Below are 21,956 nucleotides of genomic sequence, written 5' to 3'. Positions count from 1 at the left end.
TAAAAATTAGTAATATGGAAATCACTGCCCACCCTGCATTCATTTCCCTACATTTTCCTCCTCTTATTGATTATACCTTGACAACAAAGTTTAAACATGACAAAAATAGAAAAATAGCAGAGGGGTGAAGAGGACGAGAGGAGAGCGAGAACCTGCTTCCCTCACCCAGACCCTGAGCAGAGGGCAGATCTTGGTGGGCATCTTGAGTCCCTGGGAACCACCAGACCAAGACCTCTAGGAACCCCTCACCACTCCCAGTTCCCAGGAAGCCCCAGTTCCTGGAAAGTCAAGATGTATGTTCCTGAGGCAACTGCATGGGAACAAAGACCTCCCAGCTCAGTGCAAATAATACTGGGATCTCTCATTATAAATATCAACAATAGGGCCTAGAAACTACTCAGAAAGCCTCTGCCTTTACAGGAACTTTAAACACACACACTGGCCACCCAGAAACTGCTGGCGTCATGGATCCTTGAGTATAGTCTCTCTTACACACACACACACACACACACACACACACACACACACACACTTTACCCAACGAGCAACATCTTCTGGGCCAAGTTCAGCAGCATGGCCATCACCAGGAGCTTGTTGGAAATGCAGAATCCAGCCCCACCCAGACCTGCCCCTGGGCTCTGCGTCTATCAAGATCCCCAGGTGACTCTTGCAGTGTAGTTTGCAAAGCTGACAGAGACCTGCAGGGCCAAATCCACAAAGGAGCTAGTTTCTATCAGAAAGGTCGGAGATCACAAAAAGTCACATTGACTCTAAGATGTTCAAAATGCACATTAAAGCCAGGTCCATGTGATAGTCAGCTTCTTAAATCCTACCCACCTCTGCCAAAGAAAATCATTCAGGGCGAGAGTTCCATGTGGCTAGTGCCCAAGCTCTGAATGTGAGCAGCTGTCGCAAGCCCTTATCACCTCTCACGGTCATCAGGTCTGTCAGTCTGAGGACCTCACGTGTCCCGTGGGCCACCTCCATCCACGGGACAGGTGGTCTACATTTTAAAGGTGGATCCATAACGTCCAGCACCTCAGTCGGAGGCAGGGTGGGAGGGCCCGTATGCTTCTCCCACTCCGCGTGAAGAGTCCGGGAACGGGGAGCGGTCACCACCTCTGCACTCTGGGGACTCGCAGATAGTACCCGTCCTAGGGATAATCTACCACTGTTAGAGGAAGATGTCGATTTCAAAACTTAAAGCAGCAACTTGCTGAACATGGAGGAGCCTAAAAGAAAACATGGCATTATCCAGGTGGCCAGAAACCAGAAGGAAAGTGGGAGACAAGCTTAATGAAAAACAAAAAGAGAATGTATTAGAATATCATTTATTAGATAATCAGATAATAGAATGAGATAATGAAAGTCCAGCCAAACCGGGGACCCCGGAAGCAGTGAGGATGGTTGCCCTTGGTTTCCTTCCGCTTCCTTTGGTGGGTTTCGGTCAGGAGGAAACTGCTGGCTGCAGACAATCTCTTGCATTTGTGATCAATAGATCAAGGAACAGTCAGGCGAGACAGGAGCCGTCTAGGAAGGGAGGCACTGGCATTGATGAATGCAGACAGGGCCAATGCAAATACCGTGCCCGATTAGCATTTTTGTGGACCTAGCAATTTCTGAAAACAGTTTTCAGGTCATAGAATACACAGCGAATGTCTGCCTTCCTGCATGAAATACCTCGGATGCCTCCACTCCTGCCTCTCAGCTGTCCGGCTCCATCTCAGCCACCCCCCTTCCTCATGCCACCCAGAAGAGCCTCCTAGGGGCCGACCTTCTGCGGCCTGCTGAGTTAGGGCTTCCAATTGTAGTCATGGTGGTAGGTCCTGAGTGGCTCTCCTACTGTGTTCCAGTCATTCACAGGTCTCCTTTAATCCTTGCAACCGTTTCTTGTTCACATATAAAATAACTAAAGCTTAGAGAGGTGGCAACACCTGCCGGAGGCCACAGAGCTGCCAAGTGAAGTCTACAGGACTCCAGCCTGCATTCCGTTCATTCGTCCCAACTCAGCACCCTCTGGTGACAGGGTCCTGGTGGTTGCTCCTGTTCTCTCATCTGTCTTACTTTTCTGGCCCGTGTGTTTGGGGAGCTTCCCTTCCTAGAACCAGGCTTTGGATGATGCCTTGCTCCCACCTCGCTGTCCACTGTGGACCCACTATTGCAGGCACAGCCTCAGCCGCAGGGCCTTTACCAATGGACTTTCTCTTGAAGGTTTCAAATAAATCTTGTCTTCCAAAATACGTACACTAGAACTAGAAGGTAAAGTTGAGCCCTTTGCCAGAGTTCTTCTGTGTTCAGAAGAATCAAGAGAAATAAGAACAAGACAAAAGATCCGCATGGGCTCCTCTGGAAAGGCATTGCCACAATGCTCTGCCTTGGTCATCTCTCTGTCCCTTCTCAGGTACCCATAGGTGATTCCAAAACTATTGAGTTGTTTCGCCAAAACAATGGCTACCAGCAGATATACCCCAGCCTGGCCAGGCCTACACTGAGTAGAGACCCCCATGGAACCCACGCTAGGGGGCTGCGTGGCCAGAAGACACCACTCCTGCTTAGGGGAAAGCCCCCTTTGCTTGCCTTCTGTGTGGCACTGGGGGTTCTCATATTAAAAAATCAAAATGATTGACTGAGGATACCTGGCATCAGGACCCACTGCAGATAACCTCCTGGGGAGGGTGGGCAGCTTCCTGGGATGGGCAGCTATTCCGACTTGGAGATGAGTCACAATATACCAAAAGGTGTGCCTGCACGTGTCTCCCTGGACCCACGTCCTCACGGTCACCAGCCCCAGAACTCCCCCACCCCCTTTGTCTTCATTGACTGAGAACCTGGACACAGAGCCAAGTCTCCTCAGGAGACTGTGGGACCATAGTCGCTCCTCGGAGGAAGCCCACGCCCTTCTGTCCTGGGTGGAGAGCGGGCAGAACTAACCGTTCCCCGAAGCCCTCACTTTGAAGACCCTGGTCTTGGTCCCCGACACTGTTCATTCACACGCTGAGCCACCCCTGAGATTCTAGGGGATCTTTTTCAACCCAACTTCCTAAGAGTAAGTCCTTCTGAAAGAAGTTTACTGAGTTCCCTGATGCTCTTGGCAAGCTTGCAACTCGGCTTCAAATAGAGCGAACGCAGTAAAGATTTTCTATACCAAACTGGAGGACCATACCTGAAAATTCTAAAAGGTTTTCTCAAACACCAGGCAAAAGGAATCAAGAGGAAAGAAGGAAGAAAGGGAAAAAGGGAAGGATGGAAGGAGGGAGGGCAATGAATCATGCAGAATACATATTTTCAAAACTGAAAGGACAAAACAATTCAACTAACATATATTAACCTTTATTCTATAACAGACATAAATAATCTTATGAATTCATATGGCCTATACAAAAGACAAAATAAAATATTGCACTAATTTAGATATGGAATATTTGGATTTACAATTAGCCAAACAGATAAATATATACAATTTAAGGAGTTAAGGCAAAACCAGATGATACTTCAAAACACGACAGAAGGTTTGAAAAATAGGTGTAATTAAAAACAAGGGCATCCCATCTCCAGTTAATAAAGCCATCATGTCTAAGGGAAAAAAATCCCTTAGGTTTTTAATAAAGTGGTTATTATCAATCATGTTAATTAAAGTTGAGCAATAAAGAATAAGATTTCCCACAGAGGAGAGCTGTTTCACCAAGGTTTGGGGACTGAGCTCTTAGAATTTGGGTAAGCAACTTTTTCCTTGTCGGATTTATGATCTATTTTTCCTATTAGAAAATATAATTTGGAAAATATGACTCTTTCACATATATAATTAAAATACAATTATGAAGCATTCATTCTTTTCTCTTTTCTTTTCTTTCTTTTTTTTTTTTTTTTTTTTTTTTTCTTTTCTCACTGAAGGAAGCCACATAGGTGACCTCATGGCCAAGGTAAGTTTTCAGGCAAGCTAGTCATTACCTTACTTGTGGAAAAAACACAATGCCATTCACTACAAACCCATTCCCAGGTACCTCAAGAAAACAGAACAAATGAATTCCAAAGGAATAAAAACAAGCATAATAAATCTATCAACACAGAATACAGTTCTTTGGCAGCATCACATGAACCATTGATTGAAGCCAGAACTTTAGAGTTTTCTAATTCCTATACCCAGTTGCCAGTCTTCAAAAATAAATAAAAATTCGCATCTGTAACAAATTCAGTAATTCCAGGAAATTAAATTCAGAACAAACCTTGAGACAGCTTTGACTGTTACATTTAAGCATAGATAGGCATGATCTGCTTTGAGTCCTGATCCAAATATACTCAAACACGCACACACATGAAAATAATCTGAAACTTTGTGTTGGTTCAGAAAGGTCTAGAATCCTTAAAGAGAATCCATATTCACCCATGAGAAACCAATAAAAGACACGAATCCAGTGATGAAAATGATCTTCCAATAACTCAGGGTTGGGCTGCCCCTCACCTGGATAAACGTCACGGAGAAGTCAGATCCTATAGGGGGAACACCAGAAAGCCGGAGAACGTGGAGTACTGCCAGCCTCCGACCAAGTTACCTTTCTCCAGTTTTAGGTAGACCTTGTCCTCTTTGTCCAGGTAGAGCAGGACTCCATTCGTGGCAGCTTCGCGAGTGACATCTTTGTCCCCAGCAAATGCAGATATTACTGGTTTTCCATTTAACATCAAGTTCACCTAGGAGAAAAAAAAAACCACTGCAGAATTCCCTTTCGAGTCAAGAGGGGATAAGATGACCCACCTATCAGACACCCCATGTTCAGGAAACATATTCCCCCCATCTTTCAAATTAGTCGATTATGGGGTCAGACTAAGTATCTATTGCGTTGGATTTTTTTTTTTTTTAATTTATCCCACTGAAATTTCCTTACATTCACACACACACGCACACACACACACGTGGGTGTCTTGTGAACATGGGCTTCTTGGCATACCCACTAGGGTGACCGCAGTCCCTTCCCTCCACAGCAATCCTCTGGGAAAGAAGAGAGCTGGGCTTGGAGCTCGCCAGTGCTCTTGACCTGACAAACCCAGATGCAGCCAGATTCTACCCACCCCCAGGCAGGTTTCCCGGAGCTGCAGACCTGCACAGCTCTGAAATGCTTTTGAAATAACAGTGCATGTACTTGAGTGAGACTGTGAGTGTGTGTTTTCTGTTTCTATTTTCCCTCCTACGAAATGTGGGCTAAAAGTAATACCACTGCCACTGGAGATCTTAGTGATGGATAATGAGCAAAAGAATTCATTCAAAATTTTATTAACTTTTTTTTTCATACTATGATTTTGATTGTGTCAGCCATTACACAGACTTCTAAATATTGGAGCTTGGAAAAAGTTTTCCGTGAAAGTAAATTTTCTTACTAGATATTCGCTCTTTTTAGGTTAAAAGTAATATTAAATGAATTAAATCTGAGACTGACCAGGTTATCCATTCTCTAGGCAGGATCGGTAAAACTGGCAGATGAGGGTGTAATCTTCCATTCACATGACCATAATATATGAAATAAATATCAAGCATAAGATGAAAAGTTACCCTAGAATTCCATTAAGATGTGTTGTTGTTATTTATCATTAGCATATTTGAATATCATAGGAAATAGCTCCGTTGCTGCTTTTGAGTGGGAGGTCAAACCCATTATCTAGAACTCCACAGGTATACCTTCAATCATGTACCCACAACTGGTAAGAATTCACTAGGACCAAAGTAACAGGGTACACTAAAGCATAAGCACATTTCCTTTAAAAGGGATACTGACTTGCTGTCTTTCATAAGTTTATGTTGATGGTTAACTGCTTCTCATAACTTTTAAAATGATAGCAAATTTGTTTTATTTAAAGTGAACTTGCAAAGCTCTGCTAGTTTTATAAGTTTTTTCCTTACAAGCTCAAATAATTTTTATATGCACCAAATGAAATCAAGATCTTAAAAAGAGATTTGTGTCACTAAATTTTTACCAAACCATGTTTTTCAAATGTCTGGATATTATTAAGGTAATAACTTTGCTTTTCTACATGCTTTTGGGTACACACCTTAATGGGCATTGTACATAAAGAAAAAAATTGGAAATGAAGTGTTTTAAAAATAAACTATAAATATGGCTGTTTATTTTTATAATGAAAACACATCTTTGAATAAATACTTAAAAACATAACCCACTGAAGATAAACACAGTTGTTTAGGGATAGAGAGAGAGAATGGGTCAGAACACATACCTGGATCGTTTGACTCTGGTAGACTTTAATTACATGAAAACTGAAACTGTAAATTCCTTTCCTTGGTGCTACAAAGACAGACTCCAATGTGAAAAAATTACCCACATTAACTAGGATCTACAAATAAAAATAATAAATAACAGTAAATTATTATAATACTTTCTCCCATAAAGAAAATATATTTCCTTCCTCCCTTCCTTTTCTGCTTTTCTTCCTTCTCTCCTTTTACCCTTCTACCCTCCCTTCTTTCCTTCCCTCCTTCCTCCTTCCTCAACAACTGGCTTCAGTAACCACAGAGTATCTTCCCTCTTAAGTGACTTGGACCGTGGCCTTGTGTATTGGAAGGCTCCTCTTTCTTTTAAACAGTGTAGAAAAAATAAAGTAAATGTTTTGTATTCATGCCTTAATTTCCAGCAAGGCTCAACGGCTCTGCAAACATCTGGGTAACGTGAGAGTTCAAAGTATTCACTTTACTCAGAATCAGATAAAAAGCATCTGCCATGGACGTACATTCCCACCATCCACAAGTCCTTGCAAAATCCAGAAGTGACGTTACCACACCAGCCAATCGACATCGGTGGTCTCTCTGCAGTAATCCTGGACACTTCACATAGAGCCATGGGTACCCCTCCTCCGTGTGACATAATCCATGACACTGAACAGTTGATGCACACAGTGATCTGAATGCCTGGCCCTTCCCCGAGCCTCCGACAGAGCTCTCCTAAGATCCATGGCATGTTTTTTCATTTCTGTACCATCTAAGCCTTAATTATAATATTTTGGCAATGAGTCAGCCCTTGCCGGCTGCCAAAGAGTAGAGAGTGAATGAGGCACATGAAATAGGTGGCCTTTCGTGTCCCTCTCGATGTTATACATTATCCCCCTATCAATCACCTGCTCTTTATTTAAAGTCCCAGGGTCAAAAATGAAAAGTTCAACGAGGCACGGTTTTGAAGAGGGCAGCAGTGAGCTCTGCACCCCAGGATGTTCAGTCGGGTTCTTCTGCTTAGAACATGACTGATTTTCAGTAAGTGACCTCTTAATCTAGATTTGCAATGTCACATAGGTCAGCCCCTTCTTGAGAGAAAGGGGGGGGGGCAATATAGGTGTTTTTTTCATGTCTCTCCAAGAAATAAATATATAGGTGGCATTCAAAAATGTCAGATACTCCTATAAAGATACATATTCTAGATATCAGTGGTCATTTCCAGCAATCTTTTAAACATTACCTTCTTGTCAAAATTAATACATTTTCATGGCTCTTGCATAATTTCCTAAAAATGCACTACTAGCTCTGAGCAACACAGCACAGTGTCATGACCGTCAGGCAGGTATACCAGGCTCAACACCTTGACAAACAAGTAAGTGTGTGATTTTATGGAGATTTTATTGAGATTCCACCTTCTTCCCAGTAAGCATCGAAGTTCTGTTCTCTGACCTGATGATGGATGGTCTTTCAACAAGTCACCAGCTGTGCCATGATCCCCAGCAGAGGCTTCACAAAGAAATTTTTTTCAAGCACATTTAAAATAATTCCAGGTGCTTAGCAGGGACTTCCTAGCTCAGATATAAGTAGTATAATTCATTAGCAATAATGGAAATGGCTGATTAGCGTTGACTACACATAAATCAGCGTGTTGACTCTACGTAGTAATTGGAGTATCCAGGCACATCAAGATTTATAACTAAATGAGTGTTGTTGTCTGCAAGATGCGTGGCTCCCTGTACAGAAGAGCAAACCCTCCTCCTCTTCTAATCGACAGGAAGGTCATTGAAAAGAACTCTCCGTTCAGAGGGTAACAGGATGCCCACATATTCCAACATTTAATTAATGCACCGAAATTCAGTCCAGCAGTAGTGCTCGATTTTATTTCCACCACACTGGAAAATACAGCACCAAAACCCCAAAAGGGCTACTTAATTACTTACAAATTATGGCTATTGCATAGTAATTCCCCAGAGAGACATACTCTGGCTTTGACCAGGTGGAGAGTGCCTTACTTAGGAAAACTGAGCAGGGACCACAGATGTCACCCCACGCCTTTTCTGGCACACCCTGCAGCACTGTTTAACCTGTGCTCCTTCACATAGTGCTTTGCATACAACTGTGATCTGTGACTTTGGAATTTTAAACGAGTCTGGGTACCGTTCGGGTTAAAATGAAAACTCTGAAGTCAGTTTTCTTCCTTAGGAGCTTTGCTCAAGCTAAGCGGATATCCTGGGGTTTCTCATCATGCCAAACCGCAGAGCACCAAGCGGCAAAACAGAAGCCTCGGCATTCATGGGTCCCGCCTCCACCCCCTGCCTTGCACCTCACAGTCTGTCTGACTAGCGATTTGCAATTCTGTGAACGGACTGAAGCCCCGGGAAGCGGGAACCATCTCCCCAGCCCTTCCCCGGGGGAGCTCGGTACGGTTGCCCCATTCCTTTTCCTCCCTCCTGAGCAACTTTTCCCTGGGAATGCAAGAAGCCTACTCTAGGCAGCCTCAGCGGCGCCCGCAGCGTGAATGGGGACCCCATTCTTGCAATCAAGAAGCGAGATCTGAACCGAGGTCCCGGCGCCAACCTCTGTGGCCACCTGCCGGATCTCTGCACATAGCGTAGAGACCGGGATCTCTCTTTGGGGAGAAGCTTCTCCACCTGGGGAAGCAAGTCAAACGTTTATCCTAAGTCCGCTTGGGCATCACAGAACATCTTGTGCCGCACATGCAGAGGAGTCGGAGCCAGAGGCGAACCTCTGCCCAAGAGATCCCGGTGTCCAGGGACCAGGTTCCCTCAGCTCCCGCTGACCTGTTGCTGTTAAACTTGTCCTGAGCTTGGGCTGCCGGCCTCTGCGTTCCCAAGCCTCTCCCATAACGCACTACAGCCTCTGTTAGAGACCAGGAGGGAAAGGGGTCCCAGGGTGGGGTGGGGAGGAGGAGTCACATCCGAAGTTTCAGACCCGGACAAATATGGGAAGGCGGGTGCCTAAATGAATCCCCACATCCTAATCAGAGGAGCTTAGCCCCACCAGGCAGCCCCCGTCTGAAAGGCCCTGAGACTACCCACTCAACGGCCCGCCCCACTCCGGGTGCCCTGCATCCCTCGGGGTCTAACCTGATCGAAGTAAATGATGCGCGTTTTGTTGCTCATCTCCGACGGCTCGTGGTTGGTGCTCCGCACGGCTGAAAAGGCCACCTTGGAGTTAGCCGCCCGGACCGATATCCCCAGAGGCGAGGAAGAGGAGCCCTTGGAGTCTGTGGCCGGGTTCGAGTCGCACACTACCAGACACTTGCCCTCCAGCACGATGGGCTCGGTGTCGTTCTGCGCCCAGACGGGCAGCCCTGGCAGCGTGAGGGCCAGCAGAACGGCCGGCACCACGGACAGCCCCCGGCGCGCGGAGCCCATGGTGAGCGGCGTGGGCAGCGGCAGCCGGCTGGCGCTTCTGCTCGCCGGCGTCGCCTCCTACCCTGGGATCCCGGAGCTCCGGAAGATGCCAGTGGCTAGATGGACAGCGCTGCAGGAACGACGGCGGTGGCGCGCACACTGCCACCAATTCTGTGGGCTGAAGTCAAAGTCTTCCCTGGAGCTCTCTCGCTGCCTCTGCTACCTTCGTCCTTTAAGGAGCTCATGCAGAACCCCTACCTACCCTCCTCCGCCCAAGCATCAGCCCTGCCTGGGGCCCCTGCACCCACCCTTATCCTTCCACATCTAAAAGTCGCCAAGCACTCACAATCACACCTCAAAAGAAAAATAAATAAATAAATAAATAAACTGTAGCCCCAACCCAAGATCCCCCAGGTGAGGTGAACCACGGAGCAGGAAAGACAGCGGGCACTCAGACGCCGCAAGAGCGGCGGGTGCCAAGCGGTGCGGTGTAGGTCCTGTATGAGTCTGGCTGGCGCAGGAGCGAATTACAGAGGCTGGAGGTGTTTCCTGGGCAGAGAAGAACGCGAGCCTGTGTTCGCAGCCAGGATGCTGGAGACTCTCGCTTTCGCTTGGTCAAAAAATTCCCCGAAGCCCGGTGTCACTCCGACGTCGGTAGGCAGCGGCTAGACCGCACTGAAAGCACAGTTTCCCGGGATCGGTTCCAAGGTGCAGGGCGCTGGGCTGGCGGGCTCTCCCTTCCCCAGTCCCTGTGCACAACTTTCTCTCTCCTCGCGCAGCCGGGAGAGCGCGAAGCGGGCACCCGCGCGCTATTTATAGGAGCGCGGCATCCAGCTGGGGTTGGCTTAACGCTCCACCCGCGGGCTCCGGGGAAAGGAGGAGAAGGCGTCCGGTGACCCCAGCTGAGCAGCTCCTGCCTGACGTTCAACGGACCCGGGAGCAAGCGGGACGCACAACACTGCCGCTTGGCAAGGTCCGAGGCCACGGGCCCCCAGGACCGCGCGGCACGGAAGGTGTGTGCCCAGAGAGAGGCGCCCTCAGTCACACGCTTGCCCCTGCTCGGCGCCGGCTCGCCCCCTCCGCGGTCTGGGCCTGAGAGCGGGGCTGCGTCTCCCCTCGCCCTCCCCAGCGCGGGACTGCGCCTCCAAGCGCCCTCCGAACCCAGCGCGGCTCCGCCAGCCGGGTTGCGGAGATGGATGGTCCGCGCGGCGGATTCGCGGGCACGCTGCCCAGAACCTGGGGACCCGCCCGAGCCCCCACCGCGCCTGACCGGAATTCCGTCCCGCAGAGCCCTCGGGCCTGGCGAGCTCGGGGAAGCCTGGGGACAGACCGCGGGCCGTGGGGGCGGCTCGGAGGAGGTGCCAGATTCCTTCCTTCCGCTCGGGGAAGATGCGCCTCAGAAGCCGCAGGGGCGCGCCTTTCCAATTGCACCGCTAATCCAGCCCTAGCAAGGCCAGAAAAAGTAAGAAGGAGGCAACTCAGCCAGAACAAGTCTCCAGAAACCGTACCCCCTTTAAAAATAAAAGAAAATAAAAACAGCACCTTTCTCCCGCAGCCCCCCTCTTCTCCCTGTGCCACCCCATTGCCATCTTGACTTCTAATTGGCAAGAGTTATCTTCCTCTTCCACCGCCACCAAGGAGAAGTAGAAGATTGTCTCTGTCTGTGATGGACAGAATGAACTTGACCAAGTCACATGCTCTCTTTGAGAGGGTGTAGCTACACCAGGAGACCCTTCTGCTTTCCAGTTCTGTGACGCTTTGGGGTCACGGCTCTCGGTACCAAATTCCTTCTTGACTTCCAGATGCCAGAGGGCAGGCACCATATCAAAACAGCATCCCCAACCACATCAGCCATGTGGAGCGCCTTGAACTGCACTAACCACTTAGCAGTTGAAGAGACGTTTGTTGAGTCACGTCCCAGGGGCAGATGACTCCCCACTCGGTTCCTAGTGAACATCCTTCTTAGCATGACATTCAGGCCCCTCTACACAGAAGCAAGACCTGGATCTCCAGTCCTGTCCCCTCTTAAGTTTATTTCTGGAGGTCAGGTTGGGTCATAGCACCATGCTGCAATCCCAGTTGTTAACACTGAAGATTCTTCTAGGAGCTGCTCATCCTCTGACTCCTATCTCCCTAGAATCTTGCAACCGTTGACTTGATGTCTGGCACCACAGGGCCTCCAGATTCTGCACTTGTGGGACAGTGTCAGTTCTGAGTGGCAGGTGCCACGCTATTTGTTACAATGTTGAATGTCACTAATCTAAGTTGGAGCCACACAGGTCAACTGGTTGGTGCCTTTTGAAGAGGGCCATCATCCACCCAGCACTGATGCCCCCCCAGGCTCGCACTGCTTCCCTCCCGACCCCTCTCTGCACTTTGTAACTCCCTTTCAGCTTCCCCACAGGCTTCCTGGATGACCTCTGAAACTGTCTTTTCATTTGATGCTCTCTTAAAGGCAGGTACTGAATCGAATTTGGTTCCTCTTCTTCTCTGTAGGGGCAAGCACTCTGCCTTCCCTGTTGCAGACAGCTATTTAGTTACTAAGCCAGGCCTTGGGCTTTTTGATGTCCAGCTGGGAGGAGTTTAAGAAAAAGCTCTGTTGACTATAGAATTGTTAAATATGCATTAAGCTGTCTTTTTCATCAACCCCAATATATTCTCTCTGCATCCTTTTCTTTCTCTGGGCATTTCCTTCCTGCAAGAACTCAGATTTTTAAAACATCTCTGTCTTTTCTCCTATTTCCCTCACTGAGAGTATTCATTTGTAGCCCCCAAAGCTAACTGATCATATTAGGGACTCAATAATTGAGTGAGGAATGACTGAATGCATCCAAATGGAATGTAATTTATTAGTCATTCATCTTGTAGTATAAGCTAGTTTAAATGAGTCTCAGTAAAATTTAAATTCAGACCCTCCTGGTAATTTGGGAAGAAATTCTTTGTTCCTTTACTGAAGGATGTTCTGCTACTCAAGGTAATCTGAAGATGAAGAGCATGGGGTCATCTGTGGTCTTTTGAGCTCTCTGATATTGTGAATCACAGAGTCCCGTTCTTTTCTCCTCTCACTTGCTTCAACAGGGAGAGCCTCTAGGTTCTAGGACTGCCAATTCATTTGATACCAGAAGTCTATGATTTTCATGGCCCGACTTGGCCAGATGAATTGGATGCCAGATGTTCTCTCTCTGGCATCTGAATGAGATGCCAAATTGCTTCCAGGAGACACTGGGTGCCACAGAAGCCAGATCTGTGGGCTCCCAAACTGGGAGGCTGCCACTGAGGAGTCCCCTGGAAACCAAAGCAGAAAAGTGTGCTGGAAGAAATGGGAGGACTGACCACAGTGGAAGACAGAAGCCAACACTGGACAATGAGCACTTCTGAGAGATGAAGGAGCAAGGAAACGAGCAGCCCTGACTTTCCAACTCTGAGCTCATACTCTCAAGAGATCCAGCCATCTTTCTTCTAACCTCTGGTTTCCTTAGATCCTTCTCTATCCTGTCAATAAAACTCATTTCACTTCAACTATTTTTAGTAACCTTAGTGCTCCTTATCATCCAGAATCCTCACTAGAACAGAATTCCTGAAATCATCGTACCACAGAAGTCCATGCATGTCCTGACAAAAGAATGAGGAAATCCAATCTAGTGCCTATGGGAAGTGATTCCTGAAGACTTTGAGAAAGAAATCATCACCTGCTCCCCACTCTCAACTCCCACTCCAGTCTCCCTGGAAGAAAGGAAACAGGATCAAGTCCAAGGTTCTCTTCAGTCATAGCACAAATCTGTTGTTGTTGTTTCAGTTAAAAATCTGCTATTAGAAAACCTCTCTGTGAGGATGTGGGGAAAAAGGTACACTCATACATTGCTGGTGGGGCTGCAAATTAGTGCAGCCACTCTGGAAAGCAGTGTGGAGATTCCTTAGAAAACTTGGAATGGACCCACCATTTGACCCAGCTATCCCACTCCTCAGCCTATACCCAAAAGACTTAAAATCAGCATACTACAGAGATACAGCCACATCAATGTTCATAGCTGCTCAATTCACAATAGCCAGACTGTGGAACCAACCTAGCTGGCGGGGGGGGGGGGGGGGGGGGGGGGAATAACAGAATGAATCAAACATCATTACCCTGCGTAAATGTATGATTACGCAAATGGTATGCTGTTACTCCATGTACAAAGAGAAACAACATGTATCCCATTTGTTTACAATAAAAATAAATAAATAAATAAATAAATAAATAAATAAATAAATCAAAGAAAGAAAGAAAGAAAACCTCTCTGTGACCCGAATCTCTCCCTATTTTGAGATTCCCAGATCGTACTTGATGCCCAAGGATTTTCTCTTTCCTTTTTGCTAGACCCTTAGAGGGAAGACAGGAATGCATTTCACCTCCCGGCAGTTGGGCTCAGCCTCAGAGTAAATTAGAATCTGCACCGATCTTGCCCAGGACAGCTCCTCCTGCTGTCCAACCAGCCTCAGAGAAGCCACGTTTCCAGCTAGGCCAAGGCAGTCAGGATCCATGAGCAATTTTCTCCTGAAGAAAACATCTCAGAAGGCAAAAATAGACACACAGCCGTTCAGCTCTAAGGGCCTGGCTTGCGGCTGAATGAAAGAAGATGCCACCTCACCCTGCGGCAGAGACAGTGCAGGTCAGTGGTGCAGAAACAGTGGGAAAGAGAGCCGGCAGAGAGGCTCACATCTGGGCCACACCAAGACTCCGAGTCTGCTGATCCTCTGGTCACCCTTCCCTCTGTCCAGGGGCAGCTCCCACCCAAGCAAATGCTCTTCTTTGAGGGAGCGTCAGCAGCAGACGGAGGAAGAGTCTCTAAACAACCAACGTGTGAGCACTGGAAAGCAACCAGCCACTGAGGAACCCAGGGCTCCTTTCAGAGACAGCCAAATGGCAGACTTTGATAAAGACGCCACTGTGGGGGAAATGAAATGGACCATTTAAAATCTCCGTAATTGCTTTTAGACTTTAAAGGTTGTTGGAGATGGCTCCTCCACCTTGTCTCTTCCCCTCCTCACATTAGCCAAGACCCCGTGGCTGAGACCTCAAGCAGCATCGGAGCTGCCCACAGATCTGGACCCCCTTCGCCATCCACATGCTGCGCCGTGCTTATCCCGTCTCCCACGGGCTTTTCTACAAGTTGTTGATTTTTTGTTGTGCTTTCCAGGGCCTATTAACGCGGATTATTAACACAGAAATTAGCAGAGGGTGAGGATAAATAAGAGTAAGGACAAATAATAAATGATGGCTGAGTACTACTATTGCTCTTATTTCTCAGGGGAAATAAACCACTATGATATATATATATATATATATATATATATATATATATATATATATATATCTCAATACATGTGCATCACAATAAATGTCATACATATATATTTGGGTTATATATATATAACCCAAAACTGCCTCTGCCGTCTCGCCTCCTCCTCTCCCTCCCTCACCCTGCCCCTCTGTCACAGGTCTGCATTATTCTTTTGCTCTCTGCACTCTACACTTCTTTAAAACCCACATGATGGTAAAGAGCAGTCGACATTCCCAAATTTCACACGTACAGATCCCTCCACCCAGAAGATGTCCTAGAATTCTAAAGAAGAGGTTTGTTGCCCCATCCGGATCCCGATGCTCAACTCGAATCAACCACACAGACTGGAGAAGCAGAACAACATCACGTAGTTGATTTCCTAGAGCAAGGGGCATAGAAAAATGGGGCAGGGTGGGCAGAGGACCAGTCCTTCATCCGTGGCACCCACAGCGCATGGAGAGGGAAAGAACAAGATCGAGACTAATCTGTATGTGGGATTACATCTTAATGCCCTGCAAACATGTACAAATATGTTTATGTTCCAATAAAAGAGGAGAAATATGAAAAGCTAGGCAGCAAATTGTCAAATTTAGAGGAATGGAATGCAAGGAAACATTAATTTTACTTCAGATATTTATTATTTGAATGGCCACAGCAATCATTTATTACATTGTGATGCACATTTAAATGAATTTACAAATAAAGGAAAGGGTTTCTGGGAAAATCATCCAATAGCAACCTATTACATTAGCATTTTTTCTCCATAATTTAAACTCCATAAAGTTTGGAGAGCATTCTTTCTCAGGAGTGGTGCTGGTTGAACAGAAATTCCCCTTCTTTGGTTATATTGATCCGACTCATCAATATAAGATCATTCACTTGGTGTTGGGGAAGATGTTCAGATATACAAAGGCTCACATTACAGTTAAGGGAAAATATATTGAAAATGGTAAAACTCATGAGTAGTACTGAAATGTCTGGTTATATTTCAGATTCTGTTCAGCCCTTATATAACCTGTTAGCACCTCGCTCAGCACCTGGCCACCCTGAATTCTATTGCTGAGACAGGGGGAACTGAATGTGGGGTCCAGACCAATGACTCCTACTCGTGAGATCTGAGAGCCTAATTACCTGTGCAGAGTGCTCTGAGATGATGCTCTGGCCATGAACTGGGGATCTGTTTTATTAACCAGCACTGGATGAGTCAGAAGCTTTGACTTGGTGGATGTCTCTGTGAAACTCATCTTCCATATGAAATCAGGCTGATTACCCAGAGTTAGGACAGAGTACTTAGGACCAGCTCTTCTTCCAACTAACCTAGGACCAGGGGACAAGTTACAAACACTCCTTCAACCAAGAAAACTGCAATCAAAAAAATAATCTTATGGCTTGCTGTGAGGGTTGAATGGGAACCTGTAAGCAGAGAACCAAGCACAGTGCCTTGCACACAGAAGGTGCCAATTTGGTGCAGCATTTACTATCATTAATTTGTGGAACCCTCTGATGACTAAAAGTAAGCATCAGACCACAGGACCCTGGCTCAAGGCCCACTAACCTCTGGCAAGCAATGGCCACAACTTAATCTCCCAGACTCTATAATGCGGGAGAATGAAGCATGCCCAAGTGTGAGGCACCTAGACAATAATCAAAGCCCAGCGCATGAATGCCTGTGATTCTGCATAGCTGAAGCTGTTGAATGAAGCTCCGGCACAAAGCCAATTTGTGAACTCCCCGCAGGGGATGGACAAAGGGCTTAATTTTCTTTTTCTTTCTTTCTTCCCCATTCTCTTAATCAGTGGGTCTCATCTGAAGGAAGCACTGAGCAAAGTAGCTGGATTCTCCAGGTAGAAATTATAGAGTCAAGAGCAGAAACACTCATCACAGCAACAGATGGCTCCAGAAAATCCAGACAACCAGGCAGGCATGGGAGAAAACTTGGCAGTAGTTAAATACAATGGGGCACCTAGAGCCGGCCACGGTCATCGCCGGAGCTGGTATTCTAGCAGCTGGAGAGTCCTAGGTGATTTAATTTTCCTGCTTTAACAGTGTGTGTTTAGGGGAAAGAAAGGGAAGTAGCTTCTATCCAACAGGTAACTCTCCTTGCCATTGCCATCAGTGAGCTCCTGAGTGCTGTGAGCATGAGACGGGAAGCCTTTCAGATGCGATTATGGTGCACCACTGTGTGCAATTCTAGTGTTCACAGAGAAGGCTTTCCCTACAACATGACAGTGAAAGGCAAGCCAACCACTTGATCTGGCATTCAGCTGAAGAAACAGCAATCTGTTTCGACTCTAAAGAAAACCTGGCTGTGGCGGGCTCCCTGAGAGCCAGCATGGCAGCCACCATGGGGAGAATTTCCAAAGGACTTTCAAGGGTAAATTCAACTCTAGGCAATCTCTCTCTTGTGCACCCACTTCAGGATCTAACCCTGAATCCGACGAAACTCTATTGCTGGTTCTCTTTTCTTTTGTTTTGTTTAGGGAAACCTCCTTGCTGGTAACTTCTCCCACTTAATTGCCACCACTTGAAAGAGAGGCAGATCCTTGGCAGATGAGGACATGGAGGGTCTGGGAAACTGCTGCACATGGTACTCAACTGGTGGATTTGACCACAGTTGAATTTGCGCGACACACGTCTTCATGCCCCCAAACCTTTACTCCAGACCTCACAACAAAATTCAAAGGGCCTCTAGAATGTGCAGATTTATTTATTTGTTTATTTGTTCGTTTATTTTTAATTTATCTATTTGTCAGTCGGTGACACCAAACCTGAGGACCTGAATCATTCCTGGAATTATTAACGTCAGTGGGCCTGCTAGAATCAAAAATTTTGGCACAGGAAGGAGACAAGCTTTGAATCAAGAAATTTTAAATAAAAGCTATTGACCACAAACCAACATGAAGCATAAATAAATACAATAGACATACACATGTATATATTTGAACATAAAAAATATTAAATATGTGGAGACAGAACTAGATGATAAGGGTTAAATACTCCTATGACCTTCTCATAGCTTCAGGTGCCCTTCACTGTGGCAATGCCACATTCATTTGTCCTGACAGTCTTGACAGTGTCATAAGATCCATGAGGGGAGACATGGGCTGATTTTTACTCTTCATAAATGATTTCCAAGAATGGGTCTTGGCACATAGAGTAAATGTTTGTTTTAATAAACAATAAGTAATGAATAAAGTTCTGTGGCCCAGATTTTAACTTGGGCTACATTTTCAGAGTGTATTTCCAAATTATAACACTAGGTAGTTTCAAAAATTAACTTATGTTTCTTTTTCTAATTCTTACTAATTATTGATGATGTGCAATAAGCCATCCTTTACTTGGAAATTTAATATGCATTTGGAAAAAAAAATGCTGCGAGTAGCCCTTTCCTTCCCTGGATACACGTTTCCACAGCTGTTCCTTGTTCTCACATTCTTCATGCTGTGTGATGAGTATCTCAGTTTTGGCCAAGCTACCAGCTCAGTCACTCTCTTATTTACCACTGGGGTTATGAGAACAGCTCTTCTTCACTGGGTTGTGGGCTCACTGAAGCAAAACCTGCCCTGCTTTGTCTTTTGTTGCTAATTGGGTACCTGTAGATTTCAGAAGCAAATCCAAGATGGTGGGCTATGGTTTCTGCATCAATTGGCTTTGAGCTATTTCAGCTGGCCAAGAGCCTCCTGAATGACAAACAATATGCCAACTAACTTGGCTTTCTTGGCCATCTGTCTGTTGGCTAAATAACTCATCTTGGATGGACCAACTCATCACTTAGGCAGCTGGTGTTTTGGAGATTGAGTTGAACCACTTCTGGTCTAGGTCCAATATTTCCTGCCCACTAAAAAAAATGAATTTCACAGGGCTTTGTGTGAGTTTTGTAGAGTTCTCATAAGGAAAAATAGAGGGAAAAAAGAAAAATGATTAAGGAAATAGATGGACAAGGTTTTACAGTGAAAGTATTTTAAGGCATGAGTCATTTTTTATTTTAGCCTCTTTGGCTCTTTCATTATCTCTCCTTTTTCTTTTAATTTTCCTCTTCTTTTCTACCCTTATTCCTGCTATTTTCTCCAAAAGATCCTTGTCTTATATGCCATTCAACCAATATTTAATTAGGACCAAGTGAGGATAGCAAACTCAAATGCCTTCTTATGATTGGGAACTCTTTCTTCTTTTGAATCCTGAGTCCTGGAGCAACATGAAATGCAGCCACCCTCTAGTCCGCCATCTTGAAACCTCGGAACTCTTTCTTCTTATAAAGCACAGCTGTCTTCTACCAGCAAAGCTTTAAGTCCAGATATTTATTTCCCAGGTTCCCTTGAAGTTAGGGGGCAAGCACATGACCCAAGCTCTACAAATCTGGCACACCCACCTCAGAGGTTAGAAGTCTCAGAGCGAGCAGAGACTTCACAGAACCCCTTCTAGTGAAAGTGGCAGCAGAGTCAGTGGTCTGGGGCAGAGCCGGCATCAAGTAGCCAGCATGGGTAATGCAGGTGAGGCAGCCAAATCATTCCCTCATGGTGGTCCTGGGGCAACGGCATGAGCCGACTGCCATTCCTCACTGTATCACCTAAACCCAGCTTCACAATCTCTGAGAGATTCTGTGAACCACAGATTTGCTTTCATATACCTTCTCTTTCATTGAATTTTGTCAGAGTCAGCTTTTATTACTTGGAAATAAGAATTCAAATAGGTAGTGAAGTCAATAAGGGATCTAAAATGGGTGAAACCAAGAGAAAATAAAGAATAGATAGAGGATTCACACCTCACCTTCTGCAGGCAGCTGCTGCTAAACCTTTACAATGTGAACCTAATAGTATCAGATATTTGACTTTCCAGTAGGAAGATTAATTCAGATATTTTGGTGAAAGCCCCAGTATCAGATGTTAGTGACTAGTTCAAACATATATGTGGGCTACCCAGAACATGACGTCCCATTTGCAAGCCCTTGAAGACTTGGTTTTGCTTTTAAGGAGCATTTGAGGATATTTTCAATAGAGAATTCTTGGTAGTAACTTTCCTACATCTCACATGAGCTCTCCATTTCATCATGACTCAGTTACCTCATGACTTTACTAGAAAATTATAGGGGACCAGGAAGATCTAAATGAAAAATAGCATAGGTGACTAGCAAATCGCCATAGCTGCCCATACCCTCCTGGTCAAACCCACCCAACTAATCAAAATGTGTGAAATCATGCAAGATCTCAGCCTCAGATGATACCGTACATCTCAGGGAAGACAGAATCATCACCTGGCTTTGCTACTCCAATTAACCACATGCCTTGTTGTTTAGCATCACAAACCCAGTCTTAGGATGGTGCATCTCATTGGTAGGATCTACTTATAAGCCACAGCTATAGAAGAGACTGGGAAAAGGGGTTCCCAACATCAGCAAAGTGGGGGTTCATTTTCGCTCTCTCCAAGACTCAGTAGACGTGATGCTCCCCAAGCAAAGAAGGAGGTTCTGATGCTGAAGGCCAAGAGTTTATGCACATCCCCACTACCCACCATTGTCTTGCCCTTCTGTGTGCCCTTCTCAGACAGCGTCCTGGTTTCTTCATCAAGTCTCATTCTCTCCTGCATCTCCATCAACATAGGAAGAATCAGACCATATCTACCAAAAAGAGACTATGATTTCTGAAGAATTCGAGTGCAAATAAAGATTGCATCATGAAAGGACATTTAGCTCAATTTAACATTTCTTTCACAATCTTATACCTTGTCATCCTTCTAGAACTATGCCCACTTGTGCTTCCCAAAGTAGGCTCCTTCTCAGGATGACCAAGGAAGCATTAAAAATAGCAATTTTCCTGTTCAGCTGGTGTAGATATCTTCTAATTCTGAAGATGGAGGAGAACTCCTAGGATCTAGTTGAAACTATTCAGGACTGTGGACATCGTATTTTGCTTGGGAGCACATGTCTTTCCAATGAGAAGCTTTTCTCAGTCCATTTCAGTCTAATGATAGACAGGAACAATGCTAGTTATAACTCTCCTCCTGGTTCCAGAAATGGGCATGTGAACCTGGCCTAGCCAATAACAATGCCCCATCCTCTTGGCCATGGTGGTTGGCCCAGAGATGAGCATGTCACCCAAGCAAAACCAATCTGATTTGTTCAAGAAGGACTTTATATTTGGAGGCAAAAAAAAAGAACAAACCCTATCATTGCCTTTAGGATCAGGCACTAGGAAGGGCAGAAGTTGAGGCCAGTGGGTGGTAATTTTATTTATCAGCAATATGGCTATTAAAAAAAGATAGCTAAGAAATAGATGAGATGAAACTTCTCTTAAAATGTCTTTGCCCACTTCTACCTGAAGCCTCTGGACTTTGCCAAAATGGAGCCCATAATCCTGTTTACACTTGAAATGCTTCAAGTTGGATATCTTCCCCTTGCAACAAAAAACATCTGGAGTAATAAGGTGATCTTTGCTTTGAATAGAGAACAATAAGAAATATGGGAGTAAATGAATTTTTGCATTTGGTAAGGCTGATCAGTAAAGATGGACATTTACCTACTCTGTTAATATCCTTAGCTCTAATCAAGAGCATGCCTCCAGTAAACTTACCAGAAGGTACTAATTAAGATGTCAACCTGACTCCACGCAGGGACATGAACAAACTCATGAGGAACTGTGAAGGTTCAAAGTGACCTTTCAGGCAACTAAGTGGGGACTGTAGACCAAATGGACTGGGAACAAACACCGTTGACTAAAATGGTACAGTACAAAGAAGAACAAAGCCAGCAGGGCCCTTCGTTTCCTCGGTTGATGACTGAAAGAGCAGATCCTCACTGCCTGCAGCTCCAGCGCTTCTGTGCCCCGGGATGGACAGGCACAGAGAGAAAGCTAAGCCACAAGAACTGAAGGGTGCGTCCCCAACACAGATGTAGATGGGACCTGTAGGTTTCATTCCAAAATCCACCCATCCAGTCTCTCCAGAGATTCCTTTATGACAACTCAGTGCCAAAGAAGCCAGACTCATGCGATTAATGGTCATGTGTGACTTGCCAAAGCCCCATGAAAACATCCTCTCAAGACCCAAGCTTGC

General features: G+C 45.7%; 1 protein-coding gene across 2 annotated transcripts; it reads right to left on the bottom strand.

The window, feature by feature from the left end:
- Positions 1-1,392: 1,392 nt before the first annotated feature.
- Positions 1,393-10,772, bottom strand: Cbln4 (cerebellin 4 precursor). 2 transcript variants are annotated; one of them, XM_047540353.1, is made up of 4 exons: positions 9,319-10,772; positions 6,223-6,339; positions 4,551-4,686; positions 1,393-1,530 (listed from the first exon to the last, which is right to left on the bottom strand). In XM_047540353.1, exons 1-4 carry the CDS (start codon positions 9,607-9,609, stop codon positions 1,511-1,513), a joined length of 564 nt encoding a protein of 187 aa, XP_047396309.1. In that variant the 5' UTR covers positions 9,610-10,772; the 3' UTR covers positions 1,393-1,510. The 2 variants fall into 2 exon arrangements, with proteins under 2 accessions (XP_047396309.1, XP_047396308.1); XM_047540352.1 differs by lacking the exon at positions 1,393-1,530 and having other exon boundaries at positions 2,643-4,686.
- Between the last annotated feature and the right edge of the window lie 11,184 nt (positions 10,773-21,956).

The sequence above is a fragment of the Sciurus carolinensis genome, chromosome 2 (genome assembly GCF_902686445.1).
Source record: "Sciurus carolinensis chromosome 2, mSciCar1.2, whole genome shotgun sequence".
NCBI classification, from domain to species: Eukaryota; Metazoa; Chordata; class Mammalia; order Rodentia; family Sciuridae; genus Sciurus; species Sciurus carolinensis.
The sequence above is the reverse complement of the archived record's forward strand: the minus strand, read 5'-3'. Positions and strand labels throughout refer to the sequence as shown.

What these genes read in the sequence shown, in the direction of transcription:
- Cbln4 (XM_047540352.1), bottom strand. Translation starts at nt 9,609, where the DNA reads ATGGGCTCCGCGCGCCGGGGGCTGTCCGTGGTGCCGGCCGTTCTGCTG. An exon ending in GCATCATTTACTTCGATCAG is followed by an intron (nt 6,340 to 9,318) that starts GTTAGACCCCGA and finishes TTTTATTTGTAG; the next exon opens with ATCCTAGTTAATGTGGGTAA. An exon ending in ACCAGAGTCAAACGATCCAG is followed by an intron (nt 4,687 to 6,222) that starts GTATGTGTTCTG and finishes TTTTTCTCCTAG; the next exon opens with GTGAACTTGATGTTAAATGG.